The following is a 20,347-nucleotide window of genomic DNA, read 5'->3' as shown; positions in this document are numbered from 1 at the left end:
CCACGGGCCGGGCTTATGAGTTATCGCTCAGGGGTGAGAGGCCTCGTTCCTCTAACTTCCTCTGGGTCTCAGATCCCAATTCTGTCTGGTCGGGGCTTGAGCATTTTCGAGGGAACAACGGAGCCACAATGACACAAATTTGTCCAATGGCTTTAGAAATAATGAAAATTGCCTCCCCATCTGCCTCAGAAGGCGGCGTACAGGCCTTGTGGACAGAGTCAGGACGACTCAATATCCCGAATTCAAATCTGGCTTCAGATATTTCCTAGCTGGGTGACTCTGGGCAAGTCACGGAACCGTGCTGGCTGTGGTTTCCTCACTGTCAGATGAGCTGGAGAAGGACAGGCTCTCTGCTAAGGGAACCCCACAAGACGCCAAAGCAAAGGGCCAGGGAGGCCTCACGAGCGTCAGCTGGCAGACTCCGGCTTGGCCAAAGCCACGGCATCCCAGCACGTGCCGAGTGTGCACCCAGAGGGGTATCGCACAGCTCAGGGCGCCCCTGGCTGAGGCTGCGTCTTCCTTCAGCTGTTCCTCCCAAAGCCTGTCGGAGGCTCCCCTCATGTAGCCGGGGATCGGGCTAATGCCTAACCCTGCACCTCCTCCTGCTGAACGGTATCCCGGGCAGGAGCCTCGTCACGAGGGCCATCGGGGAACCCCAGGCCAAGGCAGGAAGAGCATTTCGCTACGGATCGAGGGCGCTGCCACCCCAAGGTAAGATTTGTCTTCAATCCGGAAATCTTGTCTGGTTTTTATCAGTCAAATCAAACTAGCTGTGGAAATGCTCTCCTCAGTCTCTTGTAACTGTGGTTAGGATTAATGTTTTTAAAGGGTTCCCTTTTAAGAAGCGATTGTGAAGTGTAATCAGAAGATTGTAGGTTCGGCTCCTACCTGGCTCGCCAAATGTAGTGGATGATAACGTGATGTATAAGAAGCTGGTGGTAAATGTGAGTCACCGGGGCCCTGGGAGCCTGGAGCTAAAACGAGCAGGAGGCTTGGGGCTAGGAGTGCTGAGCAGCCTCAGCCGTGGTGCCCAGTCAGTCTCCACTGCCAGCTGCAGGCTCCTTTAAGGGGTTGAGTGAGCGGCCCCTCCCTGCTGGAGTAACTGCCTCCCTACTGGGTGGGAGCAGAACCCAGCAGGAAGTGGGGCTCGACTTCCTGGTTACAATGGAGGCTTAGCTCCCACCCCTCTCTCTTTAGCCTTGGTGATGATACAGGAATCACAGGAACTCACTGATTCAGGCTGAGGGATTTATTTAAAAACTGGGAAGGGAAAACTGAGGTAAGAGGGTTTAGGGTCTTGAGAAGCCGTTGCTAGGGGCGACTGGCAAGTCTTGGCTATGGACCTAGAAGGTAAGGTCAGGCCGAGGGAACCAGCCCTCAGCCAGAGATAATCTGACACTGCCCTGATGTCATTTGATCCACCAGCTAAACAGATGTAGCCGTTAAGTTGGTTTAGGGGTGTCCCTATCCTAGGCTACTCTAAGCTAAAATCCTGCCCACGTTCCACAAGCCAACCTCCCTTCACCTCCCCTCAACCTCCCGGGGTCCCCAAGTCAGGGGTAGCTGGATGTCTGGGTGAGGTCAAGGAAATCAGAACCCCAAGGTTGGGTTTGCAGGGCTTTAAATAGTCACAGCCCGACTGTCAGGACCCAGGATGGCACCTGCCAGGCCAGAGTTCCATTCTGTTAACTGACAGGACTGCCCAGGGTAATATTGCAAATACAAGAAATCTTGCATTACAGAAGGAAATTTACCCTCCCCGCCGTCTGGGGTCCCACAGGTGCATCATCTTGCGCTGACTATCTGCATAAAAAGGGCTAAGCAGGAGGCTCGCTCGCGCACGCTCGGTCTCCGGCACTCTGTCTACAAACTTCCCTGCCGGGGTCTGCCGGAGGAGCCACATGGAAAACTTAGATTAGGGCCCCTTTTCTCTCTCTCACTCACCTTCTACCTACTCAAATCATCCTAATAAACTTTATTAAAGTCTAAAGACTGACTCCTGTTTTAATCGACACACCATTATTTAAATAAAACAGAAGAAGAATTCAAGTGGGAGTGCACAGGGCAAAGGCAAAACCTGCTCAAAGGCGCACACAGTAAGAGCCGGGCAGACAAGCCAGGCAGCTGGTCTTCTTAAGTGGCCAGACAAACCCCTTTAGGGCAGGAAAGGGCAAGGTCAGGAGCCTGTTCGGGCCCCTCCCAAGAGCCCGAGCCACAAGGGTCCAGAGCCCAGAAGGGCTGGGCTCTACTCACCTGCTCGCTCTCCTCAGTGAGCTCCTTCCGGATGAGCTGGAATGCTCGCTGCGTTTTCATCATGATATCAAGGGCCCCAGACAAGGTCTTTAATTTCCCAGCACTGCTGTTCTGGCCTACGAGAGCAAACAGAAAGGTGTTCCATCGAAGGGTCATGGCAAAGAGAAGAGACTGGAGGGGAATCCCGGGGGTCAGTGAATGAACTCTGTGTTAAACCCAGAGACGTGCCTGGGGAATGGCTCCTCCCTAATGGGCTGTGCCAGGAGGAAGGACCCGGGAGAACTCAGGAACAAACTGGAGAAGCCACAGAGATGGACAAACAACAGGAAGGGCAAGACCTCAAAGATGAATCTAAGCTCCAGTCGGACCACAATGGGTGGCAGACAAGACCCGAGCAAGTGTGGCCCCTTCCTCAAGGCAAAGAGACCCGAATGGGGATTTGAGAACTAGAAACAGTTACTGAGGTTCAGGTTTAAAAGACTTGGGCCTCCTTCTCACTAATTTACTCCCCAAAGGGCCAGCGGGTTCTCGGAAAAGAGCAGCACAAAAGGCCAACATCACCTCCTACTGGTCACTGGTTTGGGCCGCACGAGGCTCTCAGGCCACCTACAAAGCAACCCCCCCAGGATCTGTCCTTCACCCACGAGAACGAGAGCAGAACTGCCTCGAGGCCTCAGAGGGTTTGTTTGGGGCTGAACTTTGTGCCAGCTTCTCTGGGACCAACAGCTCACACAGGAAACCCCATTGATACCCATGGAGCACCTACTGGGCACATCAGAAATGGCCCTGGAGGTTCTCCTGGTTATCCAGCGCAGGAACTCTGAAGGCCCCTCCAAAATTCCAGCCCTAATTCTACAGGAAACCCTTCCTCCCCTCTAGCTGTTGGTGCCCTGAAACCATTCTGTTATCGACGATGTGTTCTACTCCGGGGAGGCTGTCGATCCTTTAGTCTGAAAGCTCCTAGAGGACGGGCTCTTTGTACTTCTGGTGCCCGGCACATGGTGGTTACTGACCGAGTGAGCTTTGAAGCCAACGAGGGATTCTAAAAGGTAGATAAGACAGGAAGGCTACAGGCAGGGAGGCCAGGCTGCAAAGACACGGACAAAGGAGCCAGGATGTTGTATGGCCCAGCTGGCTGAGCCTGAAGAGAACATTAGAGAGGAACGCCAAGCCTGGCAAGGTTTGTGTGAACAAGGCTGGCTTTTCAATGCCCAGTGATGGAGCCTGGGTGTGCCTAACCAGGGGCCCCTGGAGTTGGGGAGAGCAAGGCAGTGTGACAAGGTTGAACTGGTCTCACAGCAGCTCCATGCGGGATGGAGGGCAGCAGGGAGAGGCGAGGGCAGACAGGACAGAGCATCGCCCATCCTCACTACACACTGGCGGATAAGAGAGAGACAGGGACGCTGGTGCTGTGGTAACCTGAGACCGTGAAGAAGAAGGGGCGGTTGGTGGAACACAATCCTCCCATCCTTGCCCCTGCTGCTGTCTGGCCCACAGGAGGATGAGGCCCTCCTCATCCTCACAGGCTAATGAGCTTGCCAAGATTTTAGGGAAATTCTAGAAAGAGGTGCCAAAAAGGGAAGCAGATGCCCCCTTCTTATTTGGATTTCTGGCCTCCTGGGCAGGTGGGTAAGGGCAATACCCAGTTAGCCTTTGGGGAAGAGCATCTCCAGCTCCTCTTAAAGAGAATGAGGGGAGGTGGGGACCAAATGATCACAACCCACTGGATGACAGGATGCCGGTCTCAGCTGGCCACAAGGGAAGACACTTGGGCACAACAGCCCCAGGTCCAGGGACTGAGGGGAGAACACCAAAAGCTTGCCTGGAGAAGATCTGGGAGGGGGCCGGTGGGCTCAACAAGACCAGGAGGGTTATGGCCAGAAAAGCCAAGGTGACTGTAACATATCACAAGCTCCTGTTGTCCTTAGCCCCACAGGCACCATGGGCAGAAAAAAAGGCACTGACAAGTACCCAAAATGAGGAGAATGTACCAGGGCCTTGTGGCCACATCATGAGGCCTCCTTGAAGGAACTGGGGATGTTCAGCCTGTGGGAAAGAGGCCTTGGGGGGCCTGAGAGATGTGCTCAAATATTAGGAAGGTTGCAGAATCAGGATTAGACTTGTTCTAATTGGCTCCAGAGGCTGGGACAAGGAAAAGTGGGTGAACATCACAAAAAGGCCAATTTAGCATTATGTGAGGAATAATTTTTCCAACAGGAAGAGCAACCCCAAAACACAATGGGCTACCTTGAGGGGCAGGGGGTCACCCCATCTGACAGCTATGATGTCTGAATGAAGGGAAGGCAAGAGGCAGCCAAGGTCTGGGTCAGCTGAGACTTATGGATGTTTAAGATCCCAAGAGGTCACTAAGGAGTGTGATCTCCTGTAACTTTCCTATCCAGTGATAGGATAGGGATAGGGATTGGACCTCCTGGCACAGACAGCATTTAATCCATACTCTAGGATCTTCCAAGAGCAGCACCAATCACAGAGGTGCTCACTGACCTGTCATCAAGGCTCACCACCAGTAGAGGTGGGATTTGGACAAAGGCTTGCTTCCTGGCTCCCAGGCTGTCTCTACCCACTGCTCCACGGTGCCTCACAACTCAAGAGCACTTGCAAGGGAATGGAGCAAACAATGCAAAGTATCATGAAATAGGGAGTGTGTCATCAAAACATTCTCTTTCCAAGTCTGATGCATCTTTAAGGCCTTTTCCTAAGTTCATCTATTTGCAGGAGTAATTAAAAAATTAACCACATTACTATCAACTCCAAGATATGACCTGTCTGCTTCACTCATTTCTGGGGGCCTGTGGGGGGCTCGGCATCTTCAGCTCTGACATCAGCTGGCAAAGTTTTTACCTAATTTCCATTTTGTGGGACCACACGAAAGCTCCAGGGGGCCAGAACTAAGCCAGTGCCTGATTCATGGATGACTTGCTAGGTCAGGAAAAGAATCACTTTATTTCAGAGAAGTGGGGAAACAAAGGGATCCTACCTGTGTTCAGGTAAAAATGCGCCTTCCCTTCCAACAAATCCTGTGCCTCTGAGCCTCTGAACCTCCCTCCCTCCCTCCCTCCCTCCCTCCCTCCCTCAGGATGGTCCCAGAGATGACATGTCTGGTGACTCACTTGCCATCTGGAACTCAGCAAAGGCCACCCTCTCGAGCTGCACCCTGAGCAGCTCACACGGAGCATCCTTGAGCAACTGGAAGAGTTTCACGGCCTTGCCATAGTGGAGATCGGCTAAGACCCGGTGCTGCTTCCTGAGGGGCTCGTCCCCAACCTAAAACAAAAGTGGAGCAGCATGACCACCCAAACTGGACCCTCCGGGCAGGTCACGAAGCCTGGGAGAAGCCAGGAGGTCTCTGACACATGGGATTCACAGTAGCCAAATCACTTTGGAAAACATCCAAAGAGCTTTGAGTTCTTGGGGCCTGAACTCAGGTCCCAACAGCGAAGGGCTTGTGGTGAGCCCAGGTTCTGACTTCCCTGTTCCCTGGAGTGTGGCTGGCAGCATTGGTCAGACTGACCACAGGCCTGCCCTTGCCAGGATCCTTGGGCATGAGGCACCAGAAGCCTCCCTGGACATGGCATTCTCTCTCCCAAGGCTGCTCCCTACCAGTTCTACTTCAACAATGAAGAGAATGGCTTTACAAAAAAACTGAAGCCCACATCTCTGTCTGCAATGGAAAGAAATCCCCGGGATTCACTGGCCTGAGCCAAGCTGGGAACAAAAAGAATGTGGCCAGAGTCTAACCGTTAAGGATGACTCTTGGGGGGAAAAAGAATGTGGCTGGCAAACTACAGACACAATGCCACCTCATGACGGGACTGTGAAAATGTCCGGCAACCCCGTCCCACAATGAAATGCACACGGAAAACAAATGGTCCCCAAGAGCTGTGGATCTCCCCGGGGCCAACGACTGAGCTTTGGGGATGTGGAATCCTGCCGCTCAAAGACCTGTCACCTAGGTGCCCATTCACCGGCTCCTCATGAGGCTGCAGAACATTTTCTAAGAGGTCTAGAAGGGGCATGTTCTGTGGAAAAAGAAGGGGGTAAAGGGGAGAGTAACCAGCCCTCCTCATACATTATGGCAATTCAATAGGACCACAAAAAGAATGCACAAATTCATTTTGGTGACAGATAAAATGCCTAAAATGGGGATTTGCCCACAACCATGACCTGGCGGCAGTCCACGACAGAGCTGTGTATGAATTCAGGGCAGACCCAGACCAGCCTGGGCCCTGACAGGAGGACCCACCTGGTTCCTCAGGCAGCTGTGGTACATGGATGCCAGCCGGTGGTGGATCGTCGCGGCCCGGTACTGGCAGAGCGGCTGTCGGGCTGATGCTGTATCGACATCGCAGTATTTGAGAGACTTCATCATTGCCTCACTCACTTCCTTCTCAACCTATTAAAAGACGTCAGGATTAGAGGCAAGCATTTACAAAGTCTTGGGATTTAGCTTCATAAAAGGCTGAACAGGCAGCATCCTGCTGACCCTCAAAAGTGGCCCTGGGCCAGGCAGTCACTGTGAGGGTGGATGGGAGGAGCTCGAGCTCCACGGGTTAGACCCACCATAAAACACAGGGAAACACCCAGAAGGGAAGCAGTGCAGAGGCCGAAAGGGTCGGATGAAGCCAACAATGACCCTGTCAGGCGGGGGACCAGAGAGGGACCCCTGAGGTGGGCCTCAGCATGCTGGGACAGGACAGTACAACCAAGGGGCTGGGGGAGCGACCTGCTCCTGAGCTTTTCTGGATAGCGGGGCGTAGTCCTGCTGCAGGGTAGCCATGGTGAAGTAGGTGGTGGACAGCTCCCAATTGACAGAGTCCCACACGGCGGGGTGCACGTCTCTTGTGCCGAGCGACCGGAGGGCCTTCAGGTAATAATCGATGGCCTGGGAAAAGAGTGACCGAGATAATCCTGTTCACCAAGGTGACCCAGCTGCCAGAACAAAGGGGACTTACCCTAGAACCCAGGGAGCCTTTCTCGGAAAAATGATTTAATAGTTGAAGGAAATCCTCAAGTCAAACAAAGATGAAATTCAGAGATGCTGGGATCCTCCTCGTGGAACTCTCCCTGCATGCGTGTCCGTGTGCATATGCATGTGCATGTGTGTGAGATATCCTGCCCTTGTTGCCTCCAAGGCAGGACTTGAACCTACGATGGTATACGGACCCTAAAACAGCCCTCAGGGCTTGATGTGAGCTCTAGGCTCACACTGGTGGTCCACAACTGCCAGAGAAGAGCAGAGGGGCTCAGATGTCACCATCTTCTCTGTGCACTGATTTCTAGTATGCACTTGGCCCATGGAAGGAGGCCGTGCCTCTCCCAATCTCCTTGTGTCCGGACACGAGTCCTGCTGATGGCACTGGGTCTGCCAACCTCCACCCCCAAAAGCACACCAACGTAGAAGCATCCAAATGACTTGGACTTCCCTGTACAGATCCCAGGAACACTAGCCCAGCTTCCGTGGGGAAACACATTCCAATGCTTGCCTCGCTTCTAGCCTACAGCCGGGGATGCTGCCCACCTGGGACGAATGCTACATGTCCACAATAAGCTGGGCAGAGAACCGAAGAGGGGCCAGCCCAGAGCCAACCTGAGAAATTGGCCCTAACCCTTCCCACTCCGACCAACTCTTACACCAATATCTCCCAATGGAGTTATTAGATTGTGACTTCTGGAAACACTTAGTAGAAAAACGAAAATTCCAAAGAGTGATGAAGGCCACATAAAGAATCTCAGCAAGCACCACACATCCCCAAGACATTCTGCATCCAAGTGGCATGGCAGAAACATGGAAGACCAAACAGGAGGCAGGACCAATGGCCAGCCCAAATGGTCTCCTTGTGTCTTCAAGATGCTAAAAGAATAGGAGGAAGGCCTTTGACAGGCCAGAGAAGCAGCAGAAAACCAAGGATGGACAAGATGGCGGGGTGCAATCTACATGTATGAGGAGTGTCTGAGCAATGGGCAGTGTTCATCCAATCAGCAAATGGGGCCCTACTAATCACCTTCTACATTCTTGGAAGTGGGGAAAAAAAGACAAAAATGTAATTTCCCTGCTTCCAAGGTGCTTGGACACAGCCAACATCATCTGGATAGTGTGCTGGTTAGGGCTCCTCTGCACTAGCTCAGGGGCTTTGCAGAGTGAATTTATAGCCATCAGTGCTTGAAAGCACCTCTTGTGGGTGGACCTCAAGCAGGGACACTTCTAGGACTCTGGGGAACACATAAAGTGACCCAATAACTACACTGCTGACCACAGCAAGGTAGGCCACAGACCAATTTCTAAAAAAGTGAACCCAATTTGCTGTTATTCCAATGACAGGATTTCAGGGGCCCAGGCCCTTCCCACACAGGTACAGAATGAAATTCTTAGGATCTAAGACTCATTCTGAGAACTGCAATGGTCCAAAGTGTTGCCATTTTTTGTCTACCAGTCAAGACCCTCTGCCAACAAAGGCAACCCAATGGCTGGTCATTGGGCTGATATCTAAGCCTTTCCAGCCTGGCAGCCTCTCCCAGAACCCACACTTGACTGACCAAACTACTAAGAAGGAAGGTTCAACCCCACTCGCTAAATCAAAAAGAAAAAAAATCCACCTCTGAGAAACCTACTGACAGAAAATTATTCTACTGAACCACCCGCCAGTGTGGGGATGCCCTTGATGACCGAGTGACTGGTGCCTGAGGCAGAGCTGGCTGTTACCTTATTATAGTACAATGCCTCTTCGGGGGAAAACTCTCGCCTCGCATCCTCCCCGCCGGCTGCCGCCACTGCCGCACCATGGGCCTGAGCACAAATTCGCATAAGCCTGCCCGTGTTGCAGAGTAAAAGAGCAGCGTTGGTGGCATCATCAATCGACTCAAAGTTGTGAATCCCTTTTTCAAAACAAGAGAAGCTTTTCTTCCAAAGCTGCTGCTCTGCTGCCGACACACTTCTGCTCACTGAACAGAGAGAAAAAGGATATTTTATGCCCCAACTTGTCTCAAGGCCCAAATCTAGCAGTTTCTCTTGAACTCCACACCAGGAAGCTCTTTCCTTCACATACCCAAAGGGTCAGGGTGACAACACCTGCCTAGCCACCAAATCACGCTTGAATTTGGCCCTGAAACAGCCCCCGACAATCCTAACTCTGCATTAACCCAACAGCAAATTGCTCTCTTCTAAGTGTCAGTCAGAAGACCAAGGGAGAGACCTGGTGTCCTTTGGGCAGGAGCCTCCCTTCACTACTGTTCTGTGTTTGAGTGTGGTGATGAGGAGGAAGGAAATCCCTAGCTCTGGGGCTAGCTTCTCTGGGAGCTGGCCCACACAGCACTTGGGATGGGGTGGGTTCTACTGTGTGTGGGACCACAGGTCAATTCTGGTGCTAAAGCTCACCAATGCTCAGGCCTGATCTCAAGACACAGCAGTTAAGCTAAGGGAGAGGCTGCAAAGGCATCTTGTTCCTGAGCTCTGGGCTGGGTAGGGAGAAGCCACACTTGCCTGCTCTCTCTGTCTGGATGGCAGCAGCCTGGTTCATGTAGAAGACGCCCATTTCATTGCGAATGTTACCCATCCTCTTCAGCACTTGGACATAATGCTCTGGGTTTTGGCTTTTTAAATCACTAAAGAGCAAAATCTCATTAGCGGCCTCGTAGCATTTGCAGCTAACAGAAAGTTGGCATTCTAAGTCTGTTGACAGGTCGGTTGCCCAAGCAAAGCCTTGAAATAAAAAGAATGAATGTTAGAAGCCTCAGCAACACTGAACCGTAACTGAACAGTCTACATCCTGGGGCTTCCCTAAGACAGAATCGGGAAGAATGCTGAAGCAATACGCCCAGACGGATGGACAGATGGGCTCACACACCTCATCCCATCACTCACAAGGCTGTGAGATCTCCACAAACTTAAAACACTTTTCCTGGAGGCAGACCAACTCAGCACCACCCGTGACCCAGACCAAAGTTCTGTTTCTCTATGTTATGCCCAAGAATTAGCTCCACAGTAAAGGACTTCCTCTGAATGCCTTGAGCACAGGAAAGACAGCAGAAGTGCCTACTGTGTGCTGGCCAAAGTTAGGCAGTTCCTCAGGCCTCAAAAAGGTCAGTGCTAGAATCCCATCAGGGGTTTCCACCACCAATTCTCCTTTTTCCTGACCTAAGCGTCTGACAGAAAAGAAACAGAAAAAGAGCCTTTGATCAGTGAAGTCAGGATCACTTCGTGACTATGTAACTCCTCGGTGAGAAGGAACTTTTCAAGGCACTTCCCCCAGGAAATGAGGTAGAGGAAAGCTCTTATCCCTAAATCCAGAGCTAATAGAAGCCAAAGCAAAGTGGAGGGTGAAGCATGGGGTGGCTCCTTGTATTCTGTGCCCACTCTGAAGCACAGAGCACTGCCAACCAGGAAGTAGGCCAGGCCTCTAGAGATAGAGACAAGCAGCAGATATAAATGACGTGATGTTTCCCAGGTGTCGGGTACTATGCTAAATCCTGAACACAAAAGTGAAGTCATTCTTGCCTCCAAGGAGCTTACATTTGAGCAGGGAATTTGCTGAATGACCAGAGAGGGGAAGTATCCAGTCTGGAAGGCACAGAGGTGTTAAGTGGACTCTGGGCCAGGTGACCAAGCATGGGAAACTCCCATTAACTTGCACACGACAACTAAAGTGCCGTAAATGGAGAGAACATTTCATTGGTCTGTGTTATGGACAAGCCTGTCCCCAGATGCCAGAAGAGGGGCCAATCCAATCAGGCAAATCCCCCTTGATCTTCCTTCTTTATTTAACAAAGTTGGGGGAATAAGGGAGAGGGCAGGGTATACTGAAAAAAAGCAGATGATTTAACAACGCAAGAACCTTCCTAAAAACCTAACCAAGTCATTGTGTAAATTATGCACCACCAACACAGGCTAACCAGGGTGTGAAGCTTTAGTGCCACTGAGGAATGCCTCAGAACAGAATGGCTCCTACTAGGCTTCAGGGCCATTCCTCTAAAAAACAGTAAATCCGTGCCTGTGTACCTGTGTACCACTCACCCAGGGTAAGCAATGGCACACTTTTAACTCCAACTCGGGCTGAATAAACATCTCCTATGTCCCATGTGGAAGGCCCTATGCGCTGCCTCATGCTTCCTACAGTTACCAGCTTCATCTGGTGATGGAAAAAGGATGGAGGCTGCCAGTGCATCATCTAAGTCTCTCTTGGGCACTGGAAGGAGGCACAGCCTAACACTGTGCTATATTTTAAGAAGGATATTCACCTAGGAACAAGCTCACGTTTTCTTTCCTTCTTTACATTTCTATCTTCTTCTTGTCACTCCCCTAAGGGACATTCAATCACCTTTTTGAGAATGGAATCGGAGTTTTTCAAACCAGGACAAAACCTTCCCTTCTTGACTCAGCCCAGGATAGCCATGAGCTGACTCGCCAATGCTCCTAAGGGGCATGATCTGCAGAATGACAAAGGGTAGGCCAAGCTATGGGGGGATGGGATACAGAGATGGCCCACAGGGGCTTTACTCCTCCAACCAACCTGGAGCCTTTCAGAAAGGTAATTATTAACTCACTTTTACAGGGCATTGTCCTCTCCGAAGAGGAAGCCCAGGGAAAACCTCATGAAAAGAAAAAAGTTGAGACCTTCTTGGTCTGAGGAATCATTTTGTGAGCTCCTATTGAGGCAACAGGCAGGGCCCAAATGACCCAAGTTCAAATCCGACCTAAGACTCATTCTAGTTGTATGACCCTGGTCAAGTTACTTCACCTTTCCCTTCCTCAGTTTCTTCATCTGCAAAATGGAGATAATAGCAGTATTCCACCCCCCACCCCACCACACACACACCTGTTGTGAGGATCGAAAAGGGAGATAATGTTTGTGGAGCACTTGGTCTGGTGCCTGGCACTCAGCAGGTGCCAGATTAAAGTAGGGAGGGTTTCGAAGAGAAAGGTCACATTCCAAGAACCAAGGAATCCTACCTTGACAGCTGGACTCCCTATGCAGGCTATGCAGGATCTCCTGGTCCTCTTTAGTCTGGTAATTAAACTCCTCCAGGTAGGCAGCTCTGTTATTTGCATTCTGGGCAAGCATTAACTGGATATCACCACAAAGAGTCAAATACTGAGAAAGAAACAGGAGGACTTCAGAAAGCATATTGGTGCAGAGGCAGCAATAAGTATCTACGTGGAAATGGGAGGAGGGAAAAGAAGACAAAATTAATGGTGCCGTCAGCATCGGCAGCCCCCACCACGCACGGTGGCCCCGTCACTAGCCTGCTCGCCCATCGGAGAAGAGGACGCACATGGAGACCACTTGGGACTGGGCCCCCTCTCTAATGGGCAGGATGAGACCCTGGTATGTGCACCCACTGATCCAGGCCAAGCAAGGGATGGGCCCAGGGGTCCTATTCCAGGGTGAGGGGACAGAGACAGTCAGGAGGTGTCTCATTAGCACCCAGCACCTTTGCCGAGCCCAGAAGGAGGTGGAAGATTCTAAGGCAGAAATGTGTTGCCAAGCACTGGACATGGCCTGAGTGGTAGCATGAGGTAGGAAAGGAAGGCCTTTCTCGCAGGAGGGCAGTGTGACGGGACGTAGAGTCCACTCAGGGGAAGGAGCAAAGAGAAATCAGGCCAGAGGAGAACCAGATGGAAAGCACCCCAGGAGCTCTTTTAGCAGGGAATGACAGGGTTGCCCCATGCCCGGAGGCCAGATGGCAGGGTGGCTTCTGTGGAAATGTTCCAAGGCATGATGCCAATGGGAGAAGACAGGAAGGCAGAATCAATAGGTCTTAGCAAGCGAATGGTAAAGGGAGGCTGGGAGGCCAGAACGATTAAAGAGGACCCCAAAGAGAGGAAAGCCAGCTGGTTCCTGGCACGGTGGGTTGGAGGCGACTCAAGAGAAACCAGGGCTAGAAGCTCAGATGGGGGAGATGCTGCCCGACCTCAAAGCTGCTGCGGCCCTGAGCGTACAAGGAGGCATGGGGCCCAGGATGGAGCCCAGATGACACTGGAGCCCAAGGGCAGTGGCTGAAGGCATGGGAGAGGACAAAACCTCCAATGGGGAGAGGGAAAAAACTCCCCAAGGGGGAGAGGAAGCGGCAATGGGGTGAGATGCTTCACAAGTCAAGAAGGATGAGATGCTGAGAGTGGGCCTCTCTCCATTAACAAGGCTACCAGTAACTGAGGAAAAGTGCTTCAGCTGAGTAAAGAGGTCGCTAGAGCCACTAGAGAAGGCTTGATTTGGAGCCGGGAAGACTGGAGTTCAAATCCAGCCTCAGACCCCACCCCTCAACCCCTGTACCACTAAAGGACTCTGGGCAGGTTAGTTTTTCCATCTGTGAAATGGGGATCAGAAGAGTGCTCAACCCCTGCTGCTGTGAGGATACAAAGAGATGATGAGTCTCATTTGACCAACACCCTGCATCCGTGTCAGCTATGATCATGTGATGAGAGGGTGGGGCCTGTGAGGAAGGTGACTCAGACTACCTGGGGAAAGCCAGCTCGCCTCAGCAGTGGGAGCCCTAAGGGGGCCATGGGTGGCCCTGGTCAGACAAGGGCCCCAGAAGAAACCAGAGAGGGGTAGAGTAGACAGACCAGCAGGGCAATAGCTTAGGAGAGGGCCAGGGGCAGAAGGCTAGAAGGCAGAGTTTAGGATAGAGGGGCTCTCAATGAAGACCCTTCTGAACAAACAAGGGGCCCTGGAGCTGGCTGTGGGGGAGCCTCTGCAGGGGTGGGGGTTGGATCTCTGTCCCCTCCTGCCCTGTACCCTTCCCCAGGGGTCCCTGAATCTTCCCTCTGCCCACCAGTCAGCTACCTTTTCACCCCAGAACATCCTCTGGCCCTTCTGCCCTGGGGAGTTCCTTCCCTGTCTGGGCTGGCCATTCTCTTGGGCACCCCCTTCCTCTCCAGCCCACATTATTTAGCTCCCCTTCCTCTCCTATGTGATCTACCCCCCAGAATGTGGGTAGCAGCCCCTTTGCTGTTTGCTTGTGTCTAAGCACAGAGCCTGGCACACAGTAAGGCTTGAGAGATGCCTGCACAGTTCTGAAATCAACTCAAAGGTCCTCCAGCTCAGTTTCTGCCTCATAGCTTGAGGCTGTTTGGAAGTGGCAGAAATAGGGTAAGGACCCCTTTGACAAATGGCAAGGTCTTCGGGGAAGATCTCCTAGACCTGGTGACCATGAGTCCACTCAAATTCTATGGTTCTTGGCCCAGAGGACTCGAAGGCTATGAGGTTGCTGTGTGCCCAAACGCAGGAGGGAACGCAAGGAGCGGAGGGTCGCCAGAGACATGTCCTCTCATTAAGGGCTGCCCAGGACTCAGGGGTGACCACGTGTCAGGAGGGCTGGACAGCCTGGCCCCCACTTCCAGTGTGGACAGCCAGGGAATAGTTTGACAGATATAACTCTTAGCAACTCACCATGGCTCTGTAGGGCCAGTTTAATGTAACGTAGGGCTCGTCCGTACTTGCGGAGGCTCATTGCGGCGTCAGATAAGACGTAGTAAGCCTTGGATGACTTGAGAATCAGCTGCAATTTCATTTTATGTTGCCAAGAACCAGGGGTCATTCCGGACTGACTGGAACAGTGGCCTTCCTGGAGGGAGCCCACTAGGAAAGAGACACAAGAATCCTGGTCAGATCTCAACCTGGTCGGGGCTGGGCTGTCAGCAATCTGGGAGAAAACACATGGCTCCAGTGGCCCCTGGCGGCTTAATTGATATCAGCGGGGGCTCAGCCTGGGCTCTGATCCAGACACATTTCATTCCATCTTTATTTCCCCACTAACCTTGCCTTTCCCCTGGAATTCTAGGAGAAGCTACCCAGACCTCCCAAGGAACCAGGACCCATGGACAGGAGAAGCAAAAACCCTGCTCTGCCTTCCCCACTTCCACCAGAGCCAGCACGGACAAAGCACCCGACAAGGAAATCTTTCTGACCCATGTCTGGTGCAACCTCGCCCTACTGATGGAGTCACCATGTCAGGGAGGGCCTAGTCCCCGTTATCATGCAAGATAGCCAATGGAACCACACGAAATCATCTCTGGGAAACGTCTGACCAAGTGAAACTACAAGGATGATGTCAGTTTGAGGGTTTATATGTGACTGCTGGCTGCACCCCCAGGCTCCCCAGCACTGGCCTACACTGGCAGGTCAGTCTCTGTGAGCCAGGCCCACAAGAGGTGCTGGGGATAAGGTGGTTCCTAGTTCCAAATCTTGGCAAGGAGTGGACTTGCTATGGACTCTACACCACTCAGATAGGAGCAGTACCCAAAGGAGTTCCATTCTGGTGTGGCCATTCCAGGGGCGTCAAGAGGAGTCACTGGATTTATTCTTTTCTCAGAGGGAGAGTAGACAGCAAAATGACAAGATGGCCATGCTGGATGGCTGCATAAATTCTAAGAATGGCCTGAGCCTGAACAGAAGCCCTGGCCCGGAGTGATGACCATTTAGTCACTTGGGTTATCTTGGGGCCAGGGCAGCATCTCTAAAATGAATGGAGAGGTGCCCCCTGGGATGGGGTAGGGAAATGACATGCTTGGGGGGGGTCAGTATACTGAAGGTGGGATGAGGAGATAGCAGCCAGGGAGCTGAAGGCAATAAGGAAAACAAGGGATCAAGAGACAGCATAATGGAAACCTTGCTTTGGAAGTCCTAAAACATCTTGGCTGCCAAGCTAACATCCCAGCATGTGGCCCACAGCTCAGGAAGCTTACCAATAAGCTGGAGCACACCCAGAGCAAAGGCCCTCAAGATCGGACTTTCTGAGCTTGAACAAAGACTGGGGGGGAAATGAAGGAGAGCTGTTTTCAAGCCCAGTGGTCTGCCCCCAAGCAGGGTAGAAGGCCTCAAGGAGAAGCAGGGCCCCTTCCCTCCTTCCTGGCTCTAGACCCCTCCCAACTGAGATTCTTTGATTCCTAAATAACCTAATTACTGAGCAGGAAAGGCTAGGATAGAAAATAAGGTTTGGCTGACAATGATGGACCAGTGACTCCAAGGCTTTGCCAAAAGTTAGGGGGCGACTATGCCATGTGTTCCTAGAGGCGACCAGGCCCCCAGGAACAAGCTGGACACCTGCTGCTTCAGGACTTCAAAGAGGGCCCAACACTGGCAGACAGAACCTGGCTCCCTATGAGAAGGAAAGGGTCTTCCATATCACTGTTCATCTGGCTTCTTTGCATAATTGGAATAACAAAGTCACCTCCACTTCACTTCCAAGGGTGAAGCTTTCTTAAGCCTTTTCAGTAAAAGCCTTATTGAAGAGTTCCAAGTATTCTCTTAGGTCTGTGACTCCTTTCAAAAGGTCTGATTTGCCATCAACTCAGCTTACTTTTTTAACTTTTCCCTTCTGTCAATGGTAGGTATTGATTCCAAGAGAGAAGAGCAGTAAGGGCCAGGCAATGACAGGTAAGTGACTTGCTAAGGGTCACACAGCTAAATGTCTGAGGCCAAATCTGATTCTAGGACCTCCCATCTCTAGGCCTGGCTCTCTCTTCATTGAGCCCCTGAGCTGTTCCCCAATTCAGCTTACTTTTGTCCAAAAACAAAGCCAGTTGCTTTTCCAGACCCTCAGGACCACTGCTGGCAGACTCATCTTCATATTTTAATGGGATTGGGGTGTTGGGGTCCGCAGCAGGGAGGTCACTTTCCTTTTTGATGCTGCTGTCCACAGATTTTAGACCCTTAGAGAAAGAAAAAGCTCTGAGCAGGCATTGTGTCTGAAGGTCAAGTGAACACAGAAAACCTGAATCACTGGATAAACCCATCATTGCCCATATGTGCACACACACATACAGACACTCCACTCTCTCTCTCACCTCCCCACCACCCCAAAATCAGATCTACACTAGCCGAAAAACTCTTGAAACTAGTGGTTTTGAAAAGATTTTCACATTTTTTGACATCAATTACCATTTCTATAGCACCTACTATGTGCCAGGCACTGTGCTAAGCACATCACTAACATTATCTTATTTGATTCTCACAACGTATTTAGGAGGAAGGTGCTACTATATTCTCATTTTACAGATGAGGAAACTGAGGCAAACAGGAGTTCAGTGATGTGTCTGGGCTCTTTTTGTACTCAGGTCCTCACAACTCCAGACCCAGCTCTCTATCCTCTGCTTAACTCAGACGCTGGCAGCAGAGACCACCCCGCTCCAAGCCTTCCCAACAGCCTCCCAGCCACAAATCTAAAGTCAAGTTAACTGACCTCTAAAACATAGCTGAGGACGAGTCTACAGCGCTCTTCAGTGTCGTGGCAAACAGGGAATGCACAGCTGGGCTACAAAAGGGAAAATGCAAATGCCACTGAGAAAAACTCTGCACAAGTCAGACAGCTGCTACCAACGTGGCATTCAAGGTGCTTTCCAAACTCGGCCACATCAAGAGAGGAGCCTGGGCCTGGGCTCCAAGGTCTGGGCTGCCCAGAGGCAGCGCCCTCACATTCAAATAGCTCCCAAACAACCATGGAAGAGCTCACAAAAGCCTGTGCTCTGATGATGGGGCCAACAGGGTAACTCCAATGCTTACGCCACAGCCCGAGCAAACAACTGTATAGCATTTAGAAATTCTTAACTAACCCTTCACTGCCACATTTACAATAAATTTTGAATAATGCCAAAGACCCTTCAGACTGTTATTCTGATAATGGAATTCCTGAACAAGAGAAACTGCTAATATGCAACTTTTGAAACTGAAGATGTTAAGTTTTTTTTTAATTGAATAAATGTGGTTTTCATTTTAGTAACAGCAACTTCATCAATTTTTAGTGGAAATAATTAGTGACAAGGAATAATAACTTAATCATTCAAGCCTTAAGAATATCCTAGAAACTAAGGTACTGTGTTAAGGTTAAAAGACTGAGGGTTAAATGACTTGTGAGCACATTAAATGAATGAATGGGTCTAGACAGGGGGCATATTTGGAGAGAGAACATGCACGGGAAAGGAAGAATCCAGATCTGAAGGAGACTTCAGTAATGATGATGAGCTAAAGTAAGAAAGAAAATAATACGTGTGGGGGAAAAACCCAACTACTCCCCAATGCAAGATGGAGTCAATGTGGCCAATGACCCAACTAATTAAGTATGAACTTAAGCTGCCAGGAGGGTGGCCAGGAGGGCGGCCAGGTAGCCCAAAGCCAAGGCTGAATCCCAGGCTGAAGAAGAAGGAAGGAGGTAGGCACTTTGTCCTATTCTACCTTGGTTTAGTCACAGTCCAGGAAAAAACAGATGAGGTGAACTGTGTAGGATTGGGATGGGAATGGGGAGAGGAGAAAGAACACCAGCTACATGAACGAGGAGGGTTTACTTGGAAAAGAGAAGACTTGGAGGACAAGCCAGCTGTCTTCAAGCTGAAACCTGACTAAGTCAACATCGAGGGATAACGAAACACTAAAATCAGGAATATCTACTTAGTCAGTTTTGTTTTTAACGTTCCCCAATCGCCTCAGTATCTTTACCACTCTGTTAATTTGTCAATGGCTCACTCTGATCTGATGAATGGACTTGTATTTCTCTGGCACCGACAATTCTCCCACAGACTTAATCACAGCCACGGCTTTCTTGTCATCAGGGGGATCAGAGCTTGCGCTGTAGGACCCGTTCTCATCGCTGTCCGGCATTTCTTCCTCTTCCTCGCTATAACTTTCATCAGAGTTCTCGTTTAAGGGAGACTCTGAACTTTCTTCCTTTTTAGGCTCATCCAGCTGAAAGAGCTCTGAGAGCATGTAATTGGCCGAAGCAATAATCTTAACAAAGAGAAACAGATAAGAGAGACTATTGTGTAATGAATCACATTCAAAACTTGCAGGACTCCATTAAGAAACAATCCTAGTAAAGCCAACTTCAAATGCTGCTATGAGTTCAAAGTTTTGAAGGACATGCTTGCCAATGAGCCCCATTCCTCAAACAGCCTGACCCCTGCTGCTCCTCAGGGTGATCAGCAGTCCCCCCAGCTTGGTGATGGACGACAAAGTTTAAAGAGAAGACTAGAACCCAATAAAAGGTTTTATCCAGTATAATCAGAGAATCTGATCAAGTATTACGAAAAAGAAAGCTCTGGAAGAAAGCCATCCAAAGAACATACCAACTCTTCAAAACAATTCCTTGTTCCCAAAATTACTGAGGATGTTTAAAAATCCTTTGACTAAAGTCTATGCGTTGCAAAATAGAAAGGCTCCCTGACTACAATGGTGTAGTCACAAATACACATGCTTCCACACTGTCTACTTTAAGGCTAGGCAAATAGTTATCTACTTTTCTGCATAAAGTGGAGTAAATCCCATACCACCTTCTTGAATGGCTTGGTTTTTCCCCCCATGGTGAGGAAAGCACTTTCTAAAAGCAATCTACAAACAGAAATTACAGCTCTCTAGGCTAGCAGCCTTTGGCCCATGAAGGCCTCTTCTTGTTTGGTTCCATCTCAATGAAAAGAACTTCCAAAGGGAGATGCTAGAATTTCTCTTTGTTGCAATAACAAAGCTCCACTCAGAGTCTAACCTAAGAAAATACGGTCTCTTCAAGGGTGCTCTTTAACAGCAGCCCTGGAAAGTGCCTGCACAATGGAAGATGTCTGCCTGTCCACTCTGGCAGGGGACCCTTGTTCTTAGCCACTGCTGCTCACCAGCACTTATTCACAAACATGGAGCCTTACAAGAGGGCATGGCCATAGGGAGCAGCAGGATCACCGAGAGAGGTCAGATGATGGGTAGGAAATCATACAGTGAAAGAATTAAAGACAAAAACATCCTGTTTTTCTACTCAATGGACTGTGACGTTCCACAAACTAATCCAAGACAAGACATTTGGAAAGGATGGCACCTGTCCATTAACACCCCCCACTCCTCCCAACCCTTACCTTCTGTCCTAGTATCTATTCTGAGGCAGAAGAGCAGTATGGGCCAGGCATTTGGGGTTAAGTGACTTGCCCAGGGTCACATGGCTACAAAGTGTCCAAGGCCAGATTTAAACCCAAGACTTCCAGACTCTAAGCCCTCTGCTCTATCCACTATGCTACCTAGCTACTACCTCTCCATTAATCTTCGCCTTGGGTTCTCAAGCATCAAAAATCAGATATGACCACAGTGATAATCAATGTAGACTGAGAAGA

General features: G+C 50.5%; 1 protein-coding gene across 1 annotated transcript in view; it reads right to left on the bottom strand.

Annotated features, from left to right (window-relative positions):
- EDRF1 (erythroid differentiation regulatory factor 1) overlaps positions 1-20,347 on the bottom strand; it is a 36,865-nt gene that overhangs the window by 1,965 nt on the left and 14,553 nt on the right. Inside the window, exons 13-23 of the mRNA XM_044662961.1 lie at positions 18,726-18,986; positions 17,449-17,520; positions 16,768-16,918; positions 14,658-14,846; positions 12,218-12,418; positions 9,752-9,970; positions 8,975-9,213; positions 6,998-7,156; positions 6,518-6,667; positions 5,385-5,538; positions 2,254-2,369 (exon numbers count right to left, since the gene is read on the bottom strand). Of these exons, the coding sequence (XP_044518896.1) occupies positions 2,254-2,369; positions 5,385-5,538; positions 6,518-6,667; positions 6,998-7,156; positions 8,975-9,213; positions 9,752-9,970; positions 12,218-12,418; positions 14,658-14,846; positions 16,768-16,918; positions 17,449-17,520; positions 18,726-18,986 (1,911 nt within the window). The remainder of the gene's footprint in view (positions 1-2,253; positions 2,370-5,384; positions 5,539-6,517; positions 6,668-6,997; positions 7,157-8,974; positions 9,214-9,751; positions 9,971-12,217; positions 12,419-14,657; positions 14,847-16,767; positions 16,919-17,448; positions 17,521-18,725; positions 18,987-20,347) is intronic.

This window comes from Gracilinanus agilis, chromosome 2, assembly GCF_016433145.1.
Source record: "Gracilinanus agilis isolate LMUSP501 chromosome 2, AgileGrace, whole genome shotgun sequence".
Taxonomy (NCBI): Eukaryota; Metazoa; Chordata; class Mammalia; order Didelphimorphia; family Didelphidae; genus Gracilinanus; species Gracilinanus agilis.
Note: the sequence above shows the minus strand (reverse complement) of the source record. Positions and strands in the feature narration are given on the sequence as shown.